At 40.6% G+C, this 20,200-nt stretch overlaps 1 protein-coding gene across 1 annotated transcript in view; it reads right to left on the bottom strand.

Moving 5' to 3' along the window:
• The window catches only part of RUNX3 (RUNX family transcription factor 3), a 129,125-nt gene extending 109,624 nt beyond the window's left edge, over window positions 1–19,501 (bottom strand). Inside the window, exons 1-2 of the mRNA XM_060275800.1 lie at window positions 19,380–19,501; window positions 18,911–19,009 (exon numbers count right to left, since the gene is read on the bottom strand). Of these exons, the coding sequence (XP_060131783.1) occupies window positions 18,911–18,968 (58 nt within the window). The 5' untranslated portion in view covers window positions 18,969–19,009; window positions 19,380–19,501. The remainder of the gene's footprint in view (window positions 1–18,910; window positions 19,010–19,379) is intronic.
• Between the last annotated feature and the right edge of the window lie 699 nt (window positions 19,502–20,200).

Here is a 20,200-nt window from a genome sequence, read left to right as displayed (position 1 = left end):
GAGTGGTAGAACAATCCCCTTTCCCAGGGAACTCTGTGAAAGGAAATAGCAATCCCTAACAACTCTCAACACTTTTAACAAGCCACAGTTCCCATTATTCTTTGGGGGAAGCTATGGCTGCTCAAGTTGCATCATAGTGCTTTAAAAGAATGGTGTGGACGTGGTCCCAGAGACAGGGGTGGAATGGGTGTACACGCCACAAGCAATGATACCTTTTTCAAACTATGTATCACTTGGCAATTTTTCTTGGCAATTTTTCTTGTGAAGAAAAAACCTGGTTTGGGCAGATGCTGTATAAAGATCCAAAGGAATTCTGCTTATACTATCCAAGAGTGACCTCAGTGCCCTTGAGCTGACAGAAGGAAGGCAAAACTGTAGGTTGTTAAGGGTGCTGAGAGATCTCCTCAAAGTGCTGCAGTTCCCAGCATCCTTAATAAACTACAGTTCCCAAGACTCACTGGGGGAAGCCATGACTGTTAAAGAGGTAAAAGTGTGCATGTCTCCTATTTTAAAGCCTGCTATCTATTTTAATGCCTGTTCATTTGTGTTTTATCATACTGGGCTTAGTTTGAAACCTTATTTGTTTTATATTTTCTTATAGTTTAATTTGTCAACTGCCATGAGTTTTGTCTGAAGATAAGGAGGGGTAGAAATCTTTAAAATAATTGAATACCTTTGTGCTGCAAAATCTCTTACATTTTGCAATTTTAAATAGCTTTTGGATGCAGGGCCCCTCCATAAGTCTTTATTGTGTATTCATGATTATTTGTACTCATGATGGTATTGGGACTACTGCACATGCTTGCAGTACCGTTTGCATTTGCAAAAGCTTTGGGGTGGACATACTACTACATTTCCAGTTAGTGCATGTCTGTTAACTTGCTGCTGAAATCCTATAACTTTTTATACCACAAATGTTCCAGGTCAATTCCTGTCCTGCTTTTGTTGCACTGTAGCGCAGGCGTGCCTCTCCAGACAGCAAGAGTGCAATAGCAATGGGGAAGCATTGCAGAACAACTAATAAAGTGGAGTGGTGTGTGGATGGTCTTGCATAAATCCACCACGAATGCATTATTATTGTGTCAATGACGTGTTGCAGAACACACCAGCAAAATAAACACCAATCTGGAGGGGCCCTCAGTCAGGCCACAGCGGGAGGTTTAATTTTGTTGCCGACTACAACCCTGGAACCCAAATGTGGCAATGCTGCCTCAAATCGGCAGAGTTCTATACTAGATTTCAGTGGGAGCAGGAAAGCGGCCGACTCAGACCAGCAGGGGAAAGAAACACGCCAAACAACCACAATGTCTAGAAAACAGTCAGTGTGAAACCGATGACTAATCGTCTCTGGGTGTAATTTCAGTTCACTTCAAGGATATTCGCTTCTGAAACTTTGCAGACAAAAGAAGAAGAGCAAGTCTGCTGGGGTTAGTCAGAGCCGTTCCCGAGGGAAGGACTGGGAAGGTCACGCTAAAAGGTGAAAATGAGAGAGGGCTGGGGGGAGACCTTAGCAATCAAGGTCAGATCTGAACGGTACATGCGCCACTTTAAGAGGGTTTGCATTCGGTGTCTTTAATTGCAGCACTTACAGAATCAGGCTTTGTGCTGCTGAATCAGCTGTTAATAAAGAGCCAATGTGATGTAAAGTGGGGATCTAGATTCTTTGCTTCATTCTGGGTAACCTTCCAAGGACAGCATCAAAGGCAAAAAGTAGGCATAGCAACAAATGTAAATTATTCCAGTGGCCCCAACTTGTGCCCCAGATGATGGGTGTCCAGTGCTGCTCATGATGTCACGTTAAATCGCATGCATTCCAGCAGCACTTGGGAGCCCCGGAAGTCGCACCCAAGGCCCTGCGAGATCTCAGACATGACTTCTGAGGCCCTGTGAGGCCTCGGACGTGACTTCTGGTTCTACGCGAGGACCCGAAAGTCACGTCGGAGGCCCTGTAGTGTGGGTGCCCGGCCACCCAGGGCCCCCTGGAGTTGGCGCCAGTGCTTTGTACAATAGGCTAGTTTATACCCGCATTCACACACACCTCTGTTCCCCAGGCAGGCAAGAGGCATTTTCAGAGTTCAAGTACACATTCCAGCCAGACACAAACACTCAATTAGGGTATGATGCAGGGACAGTGAGGGGTGTGGCCTGGGGAGAAGTGGGGTGGCCTGGAAAGAGTTCTGAGGACCAGATAGAAAAGTCAGAAGATGGAAAAAGAGTTTTCCCCTCAATCTACACCCCCTGTTTCTGCCCAAGTCCCTCTTGTGCTTCCTGCTTCTTAATGGATCATGAAGTTTTACTGGCTACTATTCCTCAACCCCTTTTTAAAAAGGGGGAAAAGAAGTTAAAAATAAGAGTTGTCAACTTTTTACCCTAACTAGGTTCTTGGGTCTTTAACGGGGTTGCCAAATTTTACTGGTTGCCACTGCTTCTTTACCAGTAAGAATTGCCTTATAAGGTGACATTTGCAGGGGGTCCCCATTTTAATAAAAACTACAAACATGTGATGTTACACAACTCATGTGCACATAGTCGCCACTCCCCTTGAACTAAAACAACAACCTGTTCTCCAAAATACGGAGCACAAATGGAGAAATCTTTCCAGTAAAACCATCTTGGTGAAGTCAACGAAGAAAAATGCACAATACCTGTCAATGTGCCAGAAACTCTTGTCAAACAGTGAAGCTTTTTCAAAATAAGCCAGTTTGCTTCCCCTCCCCCCCACTGCAAATTCATCATGGGTAGTTCTGAATCTTGCCTCTCCAATACAACCAACTTTGAAATCATTCCATTGAACCATTTTCTCATTATAAGCCATAGAACCTACTGCCCCACTTCCAATTTCTCATTAAAATAGACTCACCTCAACACAGAGCTACAGCTGTGCCTCTAGGATTCAATGTACAGTATAGTTTTCTCAAGTCTTACTGATTATTACTGACTATGGTTCATGTTTCAGTCCTCAGAAGGGAATCAATGGCCTAACTCACAGGGTTCTTGAGGATAAATAAGATGCAAGGTACAACTGGGGAGGGTGGCGGCCTAGTGGTAAAGCATTTTTCTTTATGAACATTTTTGTACACTTGCATTCTGAAGTGGTGCAGGAACAGCAGGATTATATCACCAGTGGTGACCGGGGACGGGACGGGACGGAAACAGTGATGTCTTCCTCATGATAGTAGTGCTTGTTAGGATGGTGGATTTTATTTATTTATATATTTCATAAAACATATCAACTGCTTGATTGTAAATAAAACAAAACAGAACAAAACCAAGCATTTTACAAATGGGAAGGGGAAGGGGGAGAGAAGGAGGCAAGGTTGGGAGAGCTCTGGGTTAGCAGTGGCATCAGCACAGATGCAGATTTTGTTCAGGAGCTACAATGGTATATGGAGAATCTCCAGTCACTAACACTTTCCGGGGTAGAAAATAAAATAGGGACTGAAAAGAAACGGGGCGACTCCTCTCCCATGCAACTGGGTGAGTTATTTTTGTACTTCTGATCTCTATAGGCTCAACTGCTGTTAACTTTCCTTAAGTTTTGGACGCTGCCTTTGTCGGGCCATTTTGCTTTTTAAAAAAAGAAAGCATTCGTTTGCCTTTCAAAATACAAAACTCTATATTTCTATAGTACCTAGGAAGTACGCAAAACGCAGGAACTGCTACTTTTGGGTGGCCATGTTTCACTTCCAAACAGGCAGCCAAACCCACCAACTTAGTCATTTGAGAGAATGATGTGCAGATAAATGTGCATTCCACAAGAAGTCAAAAGAAAAAACTGCGCCGTTGAGAACTGAAAACCTAGGCAACAAGGGTGAGATATGACACTGACAGTAGTAAAGTATGTTTCCGAGCATGTAAAACATACCTCTTTAGGGTGAATGAAACTTACTTCTCTAGTATTCAGCCTACTGGCATGGATGGAGGGAATGTGACTTCACATCGGGGTGAAGAACATAGAACATAGAAGAAGAACCCCATTGGATCACACCAAAGGCACAGCTAGTCTAGCATCCTGTTCTCACAGAAGCCAACCAGATGCCTATGAGAAGCCCATAAGCAGTGCCACGGTCCCTTTCCTTGCTTGTGATGTTCAGCAAATGGCATTCAGAGGCATTCTACCTTCAACAGTGGAGGCAGAACATAGCCATTATGGCTAGTCGCCTTACCCTCCATAAATCTGTCTAATCCTCTTTCAAAGCCGTCCAAGTTGGTGGGCATTGCTACATCTTGTGGGAGCCAATTCCATAGTTTAATTATACAGTACTTTGTTTCGTCCACCCTGAATCTTCTGACATTCAGATTACATGTGCAGCACAGGATGTAGAGGCAAGGCTGCAGGAGGGTGATGAAAAAAAAATCACACCAATTTCTTTTTTAAATGGTGGCAGCGGGGGTATATGTGTACCTACCCTAAAGCAGCATTGTCTTATGAAATTTGCTCTGCGATTTGTACTAATAAATTCCGGAGCTGTTAACTAATAGCATGACTAATTTCCTTGCAAAAACATGGATCCATCAGTCCAAGGGCTCTGGACTTACATCTGTTTGTATTTAAATGTGTACCCCACTATGGACTCAGCATTTAATAACAGTAATCACAGTAACCTTTAAAAAAGCATCTTAAAAAGCAGAGACATCACCTTGCCGACAAAGGTCCGTCTAGTTAAAGCTATGGTTTTCCCAGTAGTGATGTATGGAAGTGAGAGCTGGACCATAAAGAAGGCTGATCACCGAAGAATTGATGCTTTTGAATTATGGTGCTGGAGGAGACTCTTGAGAGTCCCATGGACTGCTAGAAGATCAAACCTATCCATTCTTAAGGAAATCAGCCCTGAGTGCTCACTGGAAGGACAGATCCTGAAGCTGAGGCTCCAATACTTTGGCCACCTCATGAGAAGAGAAGACTCCCTGGAAAAGACCCTGATGTTGGGAAAGATGGAGGGCACAAGGAGAAGGGGACGACAGAGGGCGAGATGGTTGGACAGTGTTCTCGAAGCTACGAACATGAGTTTGACCAAACTGCGGGAGGCAGTGGAAGACAGGAGTGCCTGGCGTGCTATGGTCCATGGGCTCACGAAGAGTCGGACACGACTAAACGACTAAACAACAACAATTACAATAATAAATAACAAAGACATAGACATTGGTGAGAGGGGTGTGTGAAAAAATTGGCAGTTTTAAAAACAGCAGAATTGTTAATTGCTTAGTTTGATCAATTAAATACATGTTAATCAGTTTAAAAGGTGCACCTGATTTAAAAATAAATTATTATTATTTTAGAAAAAATAAATTTAAAAAATTAAAAATAAAATATGTACCTAATTAAAAAATTAAGATGGGAACATTTTAAAAAACAATTGTAAATGGAAAGCACTATCTGAAGAGGCATTCCATCCCATTTGTGAAAGAATGTGGAGGGCCTCTTCTAAGATGATGCTTATCCAAATTCCTGCACTGCAGGGGGTTGGACTAGATGACCCTTGGGTCCTTTCCAACTCTACAATTCTATGATTCTAAATATAATTTTGCTTTTTCTCTTTAGAAGAGAGATGGGGAACCTGTGGCCATACAGATGTTGTTGGACCCACAACTCCCAGCTAGGTTGGCCAATGGTCCGAGATGGTGGGGAAAATCCCCCATGATATTCTTGTGGAGAAACTGGTAACATGTAGGCTGTACAAGGTAGCTGTTAAGCTTGATTTGTAGCTTGTTGACTGAGCAAACCCAAAGAGTGTTGTTCACTAATGGTTCCTCATCATCCTGGGGAAAAGTGACAAATAGGGTGCTGCAGGGCTCTGTCCTGGGCCTATTGTTGTTCAACATATTTATAAATAACGTGAGTGAAGGAATTGAGGAGATGCTCATCAAATTTGCAGATGACCCCAAGTTAGGAGGGGTAGGACCCGGGCCAATAGATTCAAGTTACAATAAAGGAGATTTCAGCTAAACATCAGGAAGAACTTTCTGACAGCAAGAGCTGTTTGTGGACTCACCTATCTTGGAGGTTTTTAAGCAGAGGTTGGATGGCCATCAATCATTGATACTTTAATTGAGATTCCTGCATTGCAGGAGCTTGGACTAGATGACCCTTGGGATCCCTTCCAAACGCTACAATTCTATGAGCTGTAGACAACATCTAGAGGACCACAGGTTCCCTATTGCTGCTTTAGAATAATAATTTTTCCCCACCTCATTTGCAAAAGCACGCAGATTTAATCAACTAATATTTCTTTAACCAGATGAAAGCCCTGCTTTTTAGCTTTAAAAGGATCTCACCAAGGCTGAACAAATTTGGACACAGTAAGCCAAGTATTTGATGACCTCCCCTCCCCTCTTTCCTTTTCCTTTTTCCTTTTTCAATTCTGGGTAAGCAGCAAAAAACAGGAAACCCCTAGTGGGCTACCATATATGGTTGGTGAGTTTCATTTGGTTTGGGAGGTCACAAGTTATGCTAGCCTCCACAACTACTTCCACCATTTTATATGCAGCAATGCACTCTGTGTTTGGGGCTTTCTGTGTGAAGGGACACACTTGTAAGCTTTCTGATTATTATTTTGGTGTGTGGCACGGGTGTGTGGAACAAGCTCAGTGGACAAACGCCAGAAAATCTCAACTGTTTCCTCGCTGAAGAGGTCACCGTGGAAGTGGATGTGGATGAAATCTGTGGTTAGCCATTTGATCTCTGCCTGTAAGATCATACTGGTGGGCCGTTGTTTTCCTTTGCCTCTTGCGTTGCGATCCCCAGGGGCATAACCTTAGCATTTCAATTAGGGTAACAAGGCAGTTAAAGGGAGGTCTTTCTCTCTCTCTCTCCCCCCCCCCCCCCCCGTTCTTACAGCAGCAGCCGACAGTCTCTGACACAGAGCGGTGGTTGTTTACAAGACATATCAAGATGGGGGGCGGGTGGGGTGGGGGAATGTTCCTACTGAGGCAAGGAAATCGTCCAGGACTGTGGGGAACATTGAGTGATCACAGGAACTGGTACATTTCTGCACCTTTTCACTCCATGGTGGTGGTTTTGGTCACATAGGGTGGTCTTGCAGCCTGGACGATTTAGGAGTAGTTTAGAGCTAGAATCAACAAGCGATTATTAGATTCCATGCCAATACTTTAAAAATTACTGAGGTCGGCATTTGGTGGGGTGGGAGGGATTTGCTTCTCAAAACATCCTCCAGGACCTGGCAAGCTGCTACTAGGATCTGAAACCATTTTTGTATCTCCCTTTCCAGGTGGTCCCTCTTCTGCGTTGGTAACAAAATGAGGGGGTGGACTTTTTTCAAAGCTGGGGTGCAAAAATCCAAGGGCCTGGTCATTATTACAACCCAACAAAAACTGGATCTGGCACACAGGTTGCTGAAGAGAACAGGAAGCAGATATATCCAACCAGTCGAAATAAATAAAAAAAAATTAAAAAAAAATTCAGTAGCACCTTAGAGACCAACTTAGTTTTTATTTTTTATTTCGACTGCGTCAGACCAACACGGCTACCTACCTGATTCTCCAACCAGGTTTGACACCGTATTTGGGGCATGGGGAAAAACCTGTGGCTCATAGTTAGAACACATGCTTTGATTGAAGGCTGCTCAGCAACTCCAGGTTCTTATCTTAAACCCTAGAGAATTGTTGCCAATTAGTGTTGACAATACTGAATTAGATGCATCGGTGCTCTGACTCATCATAAGGGCACTTTCCATGTTTCCATCTCATCCTCCGTGTTTTCCTGCTACTGAGGAACAGCAGGCGCTGTAGGAAGTATGGAACACTTGGTGCCATGGGGAAGCAAGAAGGGCCAGTCAACAGCCAAGAGACTATGACAAGAAGGGACGGAGGAGTCCGGGTGTTCTTAAAGGAGAAAAAAATGGATTCAGTTCACATTTAAAGGTGAACCTCCTTAATTCACACAACAATTTCAAACCTAAACACAGCTATCCTACAAAAGTTGCACTTCTCCAAATTTTGCAATGTAGTTCTCTAACCAAGTAATGGCCAAAAGATGCACATACTAAAGTGTGCATAAAAATTCATTTATTGGTAAAAATTACAATAAAAATGAGCTATTCTGGGGAAAACTTGCACTAAAATTCAAAAAAGAAAGAAAGAAGAGAAACTGAAATTTCAAAAGTTGGCTATGTTTTGGTTTGTGTGTTTTTTGCAAAGTGTAAATTAGTTAGTTTTGCCATTAAATGCAAACTGAATCAAGTTTCTCCTTCATCCCTACCAGAGATCCACAGACCCTAACAAACAATAAGTGAAAACAAGCCATCGATAGAAATGTAAAAACATTTGCTCAGCACTCAAAAGTTAGTAGATTAGGTATTAGGTGGATTTCAAATTGGAGGGAATTTTTGCACTGGCACAGCTACCTATATGCTCCTGAACACAATCGGGGTGCTGGTTTTAACCTACAAATCCCTATATGGCTCAGGTCCCTCCTTCACTGGAGGTTTTAAAGAAGAGGTTGGATGGCCAACTATGAGGAATCTCATAGCTGAGATTCCTGCACTGCAGGGGGTTGGACTAGATGACCCTTGAGATCCCTTCCAACAATTCAATGATTCTATGATTCTAGTACCCAATATCTTATGGAATGACACTGTCAACTTGAACATACCTGGACACTGCATTTGTCATCCAAGTGCCCCCTCTGAGAGAAGTTTGGAGGGTGGGAAGTTTTGGCTCCCCATCCAAGGAAGGCTCTCCTCAATGAGGCCCACCAGACACTGATATTAATATCATTTGGGTGTCAGGTTAAGACATGCCCCCTTTTTGCAGCTTTTGAGGGATTATGATAACCATGTATTACTGCTGCTTCTGTGGCTTTTTTCCCCTGAAGGGGGGGGGTACTGTGACTATGCAGCCTTTGCCCCACTTTTATTCATTTAATTTCTGCCTTAAGTTTAAATAGAATCTTATGATTTTTAAACACGTTCTTAGCCATTTGAGCCCTGAAGGCTGAGAGGGAAGGATATAGATTGAATGAGCAAATAACAACTCCCCAGCATGAACCAGAAAAGGGGGAAGTATTACCGTCCTTCAATAATGAAATTCAAGCAAAAGTTAAATGAAATTAGAAGCAATTTGGGATTCCAGTGAAAGTACACAAATGTTTCACAGCATCCACAGACTTCCAGCTATGTGTTCTGCGTCCAATGGATACATGTAACCTTTCAAAGAAACAAGGATCTCTTGCCTTAATATTCAACAAATGTTTTGCAATTTGGCCCCGTTCCAGTTTTTACCATAATCTTTTTCCCCCTCTTCCCTTAATAAAATTATGTCTGAAACAAAGATGTTTATTGCTTTATGAGTTCCTATTCATATGGAAATTGAGTTCAAGATGTGCTATTTCTATCCCCCCCCTTTTTTAAATGAATGATCCTAGTTAAAACCCAGCATTTATTCATCTTGCTTGTGGAGGGAAAATATAGATTAAAAAGAACTGTACAAATGTTTTTTATTTTCCTCCTCTTATTTGCTTGCCATACGTCTGCCTTTAATTAGCAGCACGGAGTACAAAGGCTATATTTATAGTGCCACCATCTTGCAGGGGATGATACGACGCTCTACCACATGTATTACTAACCAGACTCCACTGCAATTTTGCACTTCACAATGCTGGGGGTGGGGGCAGTAATATATTTGTCAATCCTATAATTTTCATGAATTGTTTATTGCTCTTTATTCTTATAAACGGCTTCAGGCATAGTTCCTGTGCTAAAGCAGCATCTTATTCCGTTTTTGTTTAAAATGTAAGTAAATAAATACATCTAATCCCAAGTGAGATAAATAGTTGTGTTCCAGCATGGCAAGGGAAGAACGTGCAACTGAATAAGTGTGATATACAGCAGGGGTGTGGAAGAAGCACAAGAGTGCCCCCCAACCACTCCTTATAGCACAGGTGGTGGGGTAGATTTTTATGTTAATTTATTTGATTTAGGTATTTTTGATACCCCTCTTTCTGTGGCAGACAACCTTCTCAAATGGATTCATAGTTAAAACCATATATATTCAATTAATGGCAACATCAACAGCCAAATCTTTAATGCCCATTGGTGGTCAGGTTGCCCTGTGTTACAGAGCACAACTCTCTACTTGAAGAGGACAAGCTTCTGTTCTAAGGCTTCCCAGTCCAAGTTCAATTCAAAAATAGCCCCATAAGAAGAGACATCAGCAGGGGCCTTGAAACACGTTACCACCTGAACAGCAGACTGAGCCAGGCAGGCACACATATGAGTCACAAATGAGATGTGCGTCCAACTAAATTATAATAATTATCTGTAAATTTGCACATATTCATTAGCATATGCCATTTTTTGCAACCCTGTGTCCTTTCTTGTCCTCTTTTTGGCAATACATTTACTTTTTGGGCAATGTGTGCATGACTACCCTATGCTCAAATGCCAAACAAGTGTGGGTGGGGTGGTTGGGTGTAAATAAATGTCATATTCCAGCCTTCCTCTCAAAAGGAGCCCAGGGTGGCAAACACTTCTGAGATAAAAGCAAATACAATCTAAATATATATATATTTAAAAAATACTGTACCTAAAATACTGTACCTTTTGTAAATGAACAAAAGCACGAAGATTCACAAAATGTTTAGGGGTATGTATACCCCTGCGTGCCCCCATAAAAAAGTACTGCTTATACTCATACTTATAATGAGTATCTTGGAGGAGGGGATTCAGGATTAGGGGATGTGTGCCTTGATTATTATTATTTTAAGTCACTCCCTCATACAGTATGAGGATATTTCAGGAGGAACTATTCTGGCCACCACAGAGACGGTACTACCACGAACGAAACTAATGAAGCTTAAGTTTCAGGCCTGTAATCCCGGAGGCACCCCAGAAGTGACTTTAGCACACATTGCTTAAATTTTTGGAGATCTAGTAGTCCCAATGTGAGTCACATGATATAAATATATTAAATACATACATACATAGGCAGATAGTAAAAACAGTATTTCTTGTGGAAGATGCACCCTTCTTTGTTTTTAGATCCTGCACGCATACATCATGGCAAGGATCATCTCCAAAGAGGCCTTCTTTCCTTCTTGTGAGAAAAGTGGAGATGAGAAATTCCTATGCACTTGTATGAAATATAATGGGGGTTTCCGGTCATCACTTGTTTTTTTTATTATTATTATTATGAGAAAGAATAAACTATGTAAAATATAAAGTAAAAGAAGAAGAAAATTAACAGCAACCAAAAGTATTCACACAATTAACAATATCTGATTAGCATACAATAAATAAACAGCCAGAAACTATGTCTTTAATTTTTTTCTAATAAACCAATCTAACCAACTCATTGATTAAACCTTGCAATCACACACAATGTTCATCAGGTGCCTGTGACAATCTTATGAAAATGTGCCCACATCAATAGTAGCAATGTGGACCTTGGTGCTAATTTCCTTCAAATATATCATTGAAGCACTACAGAAATGTCTTTTTTTGAATAGTGACAGTGATGGTGAGGGGGGGCCACTATGTGTACCACAAGCAATGACCACTTTGATGACACTTCCCACATCCATCCTCAGAAGTGCTCTAAAGATCTATAATCTGGTTCCAGCCTAAATTCACTACTTCACACTCCCCATATGTGAAATACTCATTTTATACCCAAACAAGTAACATGCTAAAAGCTGTGTAACTCCCACACATCATACTGAGATTCTGTGTTTGTATACCCAGTTATACTACCAGCTGAGAATGGCTGGATAAGTTAAACCAAGTCAACACTATCTTTCAGCTCAATTAATAATAATACTTAGCATTTAGATAGCACGATGTAATATTTATAAAAGTATTTCATATGTGCTTGGCATCGTACAATTTGATTTTTAAACACTCTGGGTTCCAGCACAATATTATTTCAATTGTTTTTAGGAAGAGGACAGAGAAGGTATATTCAAGTAGCAATCAATACAATTTGAAAGAGGTTATTACCACGAACCCCAAAGTGTTTTTATCACTTCTGCTTGAATTTGCTGTTACACAGGATGATGACGACCACAGCTAAAGTAATCTGTGCTGTATACTTAAAAAGGAAGCAGACTACAAGACTGATTTGGCTGAACAACCTGCAGTTTTGCAGCCAAAGACTTTATACATAGTACTAATAAATGGCTAAATGTTCTGGGGAACAAGAGAGAGAATGAGTTGACTGGTAATCTTTGATTTGTAATTATATATTCCTTGTTCATGCAACCTTAAGAAAGCATGCTTACATATCAGTAAGTCATAATCAACCCAGTCAATCAAACAATAAATGATTTTGCTGTGCTAAAAATATATAAAGCAAATAAACAAAGGAAGTACAAAGTTTCACGGGTTCTCAATCACATACAAACACACACCCCGATCGCTTTCAAGGGTTCAAAGCACAACTTCACTGCCTCATATACAAAATCCTTACTACAACAGGGTAAGGTAAGTTTAGTTTTATTATACCCATATTATATGTTTTGGGGGGTGAGGAGACTGAGGCTGAAAAATGGATTTGAGGCAGAGAGCTGGGTGACATTAGAGGCACCTCGTATGTTCATAGCAGAAGCGAGTTTAAAATTGGGGACTCCCCAAGTCAAATCATAGCTCTGTGTTTTAGCTACAATGCTTTACTCACTTTCAATTACTCAAAACAACTTTGGGCTGGACTGGGTATATATGCCAACAGATAGGTTTTTCTGTGCTTTTTAAAGTTGAAGCTAATTGTTAACGGAATGAAAAACATGGCTGATTAGTTGAGATGAAGAAACAGTTTCAATTTCAACCTTTAAATTCTGAGATCAAACTTTACATCAAAACTCACTGATGTAAAAAGGTGGGTAGTTTGCTGTCACTTTTCTGACCTTTCTACACCAAAATATCTCCACTAATACTCAAAAATTATGGCTGAGATTCAAAGCTTCTTAGGTCAATTAGCAACCCACATTTTGGACTCTGAATCTCAGAACACAGATTGGATGTCCTAACTTTTTGGCATCCAATATATTAAATTTATTTGGAATGCATTCATCGTTGAAAATAGGGCCATTTCAATTGAATTCAAATTTGTACTATGCAGTTGTGGTTACATTCTACTAATGCTCCAATTACTTTATCAGGCAGGTGCCATCTCTATTTTCTTCTTGGCACCTATTGAATACTTCCCTTTATCAAGAAGTCTTTTAAGTGGAGATTTTACCTCATTCTAGATTTGTATTGGATTTGTTGTTTTTATAGAGGGTTTTTTTGTGTGTGAAAAATATATGTTTTTACTGTTGATTTATTAATTGTTACACTGCACCAAAATGTTTCATAAGAAGCTATTAATAAATGGAAATAAATGAATAAACAATGCTTACAAAGCAACAAATTCTTTTGGGCGTCATAAAATGTACCCAGAGTTTCTCCACTGCAGTATCTGCATAATAGAGTAAGAAATCTGAGCATGTTTTGTGCTGTAAAAAATAATTTTAAACAGGTATCTTTTGCAAAAGCCAACAGAGCTGAAAATAGTTTTTTTTTAAAAAAATGGCAGCGATTAAATGATCAAGCGGTTAGAGCATCTTTCTTATGAGTAAAGGTATTTGGGGTTATGGGTTCTTTTTTAAGTTAACAAAGGCAAGGCACGATAGAAACTTATAAAAGTATGAATGGTGCAGAGAATGTCCTGATAGAATTCATACTTGAAACTGAGGGGCCTTCAAAACAAGTTCTTTCTAATTTTAGTCAAAACAAGTAACATATAACATATAATTAACAGATGGGTTTTTTGACCTTAATATACAGCGGTGGCCACATATTTAGGTAAAGCAGGGGCATGAGGTGGCTCAGAAATACGATAAATAAATGTATATTGCTTTTCACTTGGACGACTGTGTCAATTTCAGTTTCTAATTTTTCCAATCCTACAATCAGTTCACTATACTTCTTTATCACTTTGCAGTTGTTTTTTTCAAAACCCTCACAAAAACTGCCAGCAGTTTAGTACAAATTTCTCCTAAAACACACTTTTTAAAATGCAGTTTTGCCTGATGTGCACAATTTTGCAAGCAGCCTTCCCTAATATACCGCATTCCATGTGTGTTATTTTCACAGATAATATGCATGTTTATGCACACTTTCCCCCAATGAAGTACTTTTGTACACTTTTTTTTAGATGAACCAAAAAAACCCCCACCCATTTGGTAACATTCAAAGAAGTGAGAATATGCAAATTATCTAGGTTCTCACTAAAATGCAAAAGCAAATTTCTTCCCCCTCCCTACTTTCCACTAGAATTAGCTAAATCCATGATCTCTCGATGGCTTTTTCTGCCATGGTAAGGACCTGCAACAAAACGATGTTGTGTGGACCCATGCCTTCCAATAGTCTTGCTGCTCAGGATGTGAGCAGAGAATTCCTTAATTCAATTATTCTGACCCGTTTTCCCACTCCCCCCCTTACTCCTCCCAACAGTCAGCCATCATTCTGTGGCTTCTGAGCATGCTTGGGGTTCTCATTAGGCAATCGTGGACGGGGTTCTTTCCCCATTCCATTTCCCTGCTTAAAGGCTTTTTTTCAGGGCGGGTACTTCTGCAAACCTTGGGATTTCTCCAAGCTTGCTGATACCTTCCTTTTCTTGTGAGTGGATGGTGTTGTTTGGTTGGACAAGAGCACAATTCAAAGTGTTGGTGCTGAACTTTAAAGCCCTAAAACGGCCTCGGTGCAGTATACCTGAAGGAGCGTCTCTACCCCCATCGTCCAGCCCGGACACTGAGGTCCAGCACCGAGGCCCACCTGGCGGTTCCCTCACTGTGCCAAGTTACAGGGAACCAGGCAGAGGGCCTTCTCGGTAGTGGTGGAAAAAACAACTACCAGACTTTTAGAAGACATCTGAAGGCAGTCCTGCTTAGGGAAGCTTTTAATAGCTGAAGGACTATTGTATTTTAATATTTTGTTGGAAGCCGCCCAGAGTGGCTGGGGAAACTCAGCCAAATGGACAGGGTATAAATAATAATAATAATAATAATAATAATAATAATAATAATAATAATAATAATAATGTTGGATTGCTAAAGTGAACCATCACTTTCAGTGGCATTGTGCCCCCGAGTGCCTGATGTTGCAGATGAACAAAGGAGGGCTGTTGTGAGATGCTGGACTTGAGGGATTTCAGCCTGATCAAGGAGGGCTTAATGTTGCAAAAATCCATAGCTAGATAGAGAGAAAGTGGCATTCAACTATGTTCTACTCAGAATAGCTGCATTTAAATGAATGGATTCATGTTATGCATGCCAATTATTTTCAGTCAGTCTACTCTGAGTAGAGCTAGCATTGGCTACAACCCAGATAAACCATATACTACTTCTACTAATTGATAGCATTCTCCAAAGAAATCTAAAGCCCACAGATTCACAGATATGTGCTCAATATTCTTCTTACACTTTGCTCTTTTCCAAGAAAAAGATGCGTTCAGCCAGACAACAAGCCAACAAACACAGCTAGGAAACAGGGCAAAACTGGGGGCCAAATTCCACAATATTTTGCTGGTACTTTTCCTCGGAGAATAATATCCAAGCACGCACTGAGTATAAGGGAAGAACAACCTCCTGCTTTCTCAGCTTTAAACTTGAGCAGTTCTTACTGGATTCAAGTCAACCCAATTTCATGGTTGCTTTGGGGTTACCTCCTCTGTATCTGCCAGGCTTCCTGTCCTTATAAAATGTTGCTGGGTCTGTTCTAGGTACAGGAAAGTTTCTGTGTGATACGGAGTTGTTAAAGGAGCAGAAAATAAAGGTGTTCTTAGTGGGTGGCTTGGGAGCCTGAGTCCCAGGATTTTGCCATCGACACAGATATTTTGCCCCTACTCCCTCTTTAAAAAATGTATTTTTTAAACTTTACAGGGTAGCCGGGTGATTTCAAAGTGAGACTCTAGATACTCTCCATCTTAATTTGTCTAGAGGGAATTTTGCTTGCCATAGGTAGGGTTCAGTGAATCTGTCAATTTAGATTTCTCTCTGCTTCCCATTTTTCTAGTTGTAAATACCGTTCTCCACATTTCCACATATTTTGTGTTGTTGTTTAAATTCTTATGGAAATTCTTCAACATTTTAGCTTAAATGTATCCTAATATGCACATTTTTTTCACGCAATTTGCCCAATATATTGTTTTTCAAATTACTTTTGCCACACACACACACACTTTTATCTTCTTTATTGAAATCCATATATATCATACATGATTTTAAATACACATACAAAGAAAAGGTAATAGTGATGATGATGATGATGATGATGATAATAACTTTTGCCTGATATAATGCATTTTTGCTCATTATTGTCATTAATGTATATACTTATATGCACACTTCACCCTAATATAGACATTTTTGTCCACATTGCTTGCCTGGATCAGCAGTTCATGCAATCCTACATGTTAAGGATTACTCATATGAATAATGATAAAGGATTCAAGAGGGTCTGTGGTCCCAGGAGAAAATATTGGGGCCGTCAGGTAGGGATCAGTGGAAGGGGCTGGGGGCCAAGTTAGATGGTAAAATGAGAGTAATATAAAAAATGGGCTAACCGGAACAAAATGACAAATGAAGATGCTGGATAAATAAATAGAGAAGCACACAAGCAATAAAAAAGGGGTAGGGGACAGCAAAGCTAAACTATCAAAAGATAACAATGAGTTGTCCTTCTGAGTGAAACAATTGGTCTTTTGTGGAGGTGAAAACAAATTGCAGGAAGGTGTTGTTGTTTTTTAATAAAAGCACAAGGTGAGCTGAAGAAAAACCTTCATTTGGCAAGAAGACTGACGCTGTAAGACCCTGGGGCACAATACCTCCTAAGGAGACGGCACTCAATGGTTATCATAAGTAGAACTTAACTTAGGTGCAAAAGTAGTTCTCAGAACAATATTTTTAGGTCAGTAACATGAATTCTGCAAAACACGCCCCCTCCCCAAGTTGAGGTCAAGTTAAAAGGTTGTTTGCAAGCAGAGTGAAGAAATGAGCCAACTCTGAACTAGGAAATTCTGAAAGCAAGAGATGCAAAAGTTCATGCAAATTCAATCCCCTGTCTTAACTTTTCACCTTGATTTCAATAGGAGCCAAAAAAAGAAGCAGCAAATTTTGAAAATTACATGATTAAAACTAATGGAACTCACCACCAGCAGGCATGGTGATGACCACTACTTTAGGCGGCTTTTAAAAGCATGATGAGACAAATTCAAAGAGAAGGAGGAAGAGAAGGCTATCAATGGCTAGTAGCCATGTTGGCCCTTAGATGGAACCACCAGACAGCCAAGGGAGACAAAATGTGGCATTGTTTCAATATTTGGTCTGACCCAGCAGAATTCTTTATGCCCAGGGTGAAGGATTGGCTCAGAGAGACAAAATGACATAAGCCAGAATTTACAAAACCAGACAACATGCTCCACAAACCCAAAAAGAGCTCTAGAACACTCTTTTTCTCCCCAACAATGGTCCTTATTAAGAGGAATTCTCAGAATAATTTGTGACATGATCTGGAGATGGAGGAAGGGGAGAATGTGCTATCCCCTCTTCCCACACTTTTATCTTTTTAAAATAATTCTTTGTGTGCACAGAGGGCCATGAAGATGCCTAAAGCATCTCTTTGGATGCCAGCCAATGAATACAAAATTGTCACATGAATTTGGAAAGATTTCGAAAGAGGAGACAATGAGTAATATTCAACTAAGTTTTACTCAGAGTAAACCATTAAATTAATGGGTCAACTTAGTTATGCTAATCAATTTCAGTGGGTCTACAATGAGTAAATCATCATGTTTACTATTAGCATCACTGATGCTATTATTTTAGTTGAATTCTTGCTAGTTCTTGCACAGAAATTTTCCTTGTTTATATTGACTGTGCATCTATATTTCTTGTTAGTTGTTTGGATAACTTGATTTAAAAGCAGGGTTACAAACTTTAGTACTAAATAAATTAATAAATACAATATTCTGATGTAACATTTCCCCAAACGTTAGCCTGCCTTTAAAACCATTAGGGTCACCCCCCAGAGAAAACTGGTTTACAATCAAAAGACTACAGAGCCAAGAGCGGGATGGGTGCCTTGAATGAGGGCCCAACATCTGAGGAAGTTTTCCTGTATATCCCATTCCTATCTCAGTGGAGTTTGTGCTGGAAAGCCTCCTCGGGGATTTTTGTTAGCAAGTAACATGGTCAGTTGCTCAGCTGGTCCAAGTTTTTTGTGTCCTCAGCAACTAAACCCCCCTGATGGCTTGAAAGGCTGAGTCAGTCTTACCAGCCTTTAAAGCTCTTCTCCAGTCTACCTCCACTCTACCTTAGCTGAATATTAAGCCCAGATATTATATTAAAAAACAGACACTCATAGGGTCTGTCTAACAGTTTAGATGCAATCAAACCATGGCGGGAGATTTGTAGATGCAAAAAGCATGAACTCAACGAAACAGAAAATTGCAATCAAATCACGTTCATAGGTTCAGATCCATATTAAGATGCAGAGATGAGTTATGGTGACTTATTTCATCGGCACCTAAGTTCAACTGACTAAGTCTCTTGATACAACCCATAGACTTCAGCTGACTTCATCATTTTTCTTGGCACTCGAGAAGAATGGGAAGACAGCATCCTTGATGGAACACACACATCCACAAAGCCCAGGCACCAAAAATAAATTGGGAAAGCACAACCCAGAAAGAGGGAGAAAGTTTACCATCCCCTCCTGCCACGGATTCCCCTTAAGCATCATCCAGACATAAGGGGGGGGGATTTTCCCCTCTACCACCCGGTTTGCAAAGAGCGAACAACATCCAACTGAAGATGTGCCAACGGGATTATTAAAAGAGGCTGTAAGTTTAAGCTCCCTTGAGTGACAAACAACGGCGTTTCCTGCCTCGAAGGAAAGGATGAAAGATTTGTACTCACCACGCAAGAAGGTTGAAGAATAGGTTGTAAAGGAATCAAATATGCTGTTGGAAGCCATGACCCAAATCTACAGCCCAGATTGCCTTCGAGCTTACACTCCTTAGGAAACAAAAAAAGAAAAAAGAAAAAAAAACATAAAAAGTTTAAACTGAAATGCAAAAAGAAAAGTGAAAAGGAGGGAAGAGGGGAAAAAAATCAAAAGAAGTTTTGTGCCTGTTTATAACCAAGAATCCGATTCCACAGCAGCACCACAGGAATGTTCAGCCACAAGTTTCTCAATAGAAGCATATGCGCGCCGGATCGTCATTAGGATGAAAGGGGAGGGGAAGGCAAACTAAGCTTTCAAAGAGATAGATACACACATATACCCCCCAAAAAAGAAAAAAGAACAAACAATATGTCTTGGAAGTATGGAAAGCAAAATGTATGAATGAAATACTGAATGAATGAATGAATGAATGGAACTCACCTTATGCAGATCCAAAACACAAGGGTGGTGTGGAAAAACACGAGGAGGAGGTAAACCTCCCTGTCGAGGTCCGGGTACTCCTTCTAAATTGTTGATTGCAGTCTGCTTGTGGTTCTGTGGTTGCCTGTGAGGCCTGAAAGAGTGTTATAAAGTCAACCCTACTTTCTGAGATGCAGATGACTCTAAATCATTATTTGTTGACTGGAAGAGCAGAGTCACCTGATCTGTGATGTCACCACCAGGCCCTGCAATATCTTTGTGGGTTCTTCGTGGTTTTTCTCTCTCCTTCAAAAAAGAAAATAAATTACTGGTTTAGAACATTTTTTGGTTCACAGGAGGCCTTGTTGACTCATTCACAGCTTATAACAAATGGCACTGAGAAGAAGCAGAATTTCAGCTGCTTTGGGATTGGGCTTCCTTTTTCATGAATTGATGCTGTTGCCCTCGCAAAGGGAGTCAGGAAGAGCACTGCAGGTTTCCGATTGAAGTCGCCGCCCATTTAATATTCAGTGGTTTTCGCTTTCCTAACTGCTTTTTTCTCTCCCACATTTACCACTTGTCTGTATCTTATTTTATTTTTCTCCCCCTTTTGGCTTTCTAAGACCTTCAGCTCTACGAGTGACTATTCTTGCTGCCAAGACTAGTTCCATATGTGTTGATGGGTGGTTCCTCTTCAGAGGGATTTTCTGTGAATTAGTATTAAGTAAAAAATATGGAGCACATGCAGCAGAATAAACATCGTAGGCTGAAGAGCAGGAATGGTGGCCTTTTAAAAGTGCAAAGCATAGAATTTACAGGCGCTGCAGTGGCTTGCAGAACAC

This window comes from Zootoca vivipara, chromosome 6 (genome assembly GCF_963506605.1).
Source record: "Zootoca vivipara chromosome 6, rZooViv1.1, whole genome shotgun sequence".
In the NCBI taxonomy this organism is placed as follows: domain Eukaryota; kingdom Metazoa; phylum Chordata; class Lepidosauria; order Squamata; family Lacertidae; genus Zootoca; species Zootoca vivipara.
This window is presented reverse-complemented; position numbering and strand designations above follow the sequence as displayed.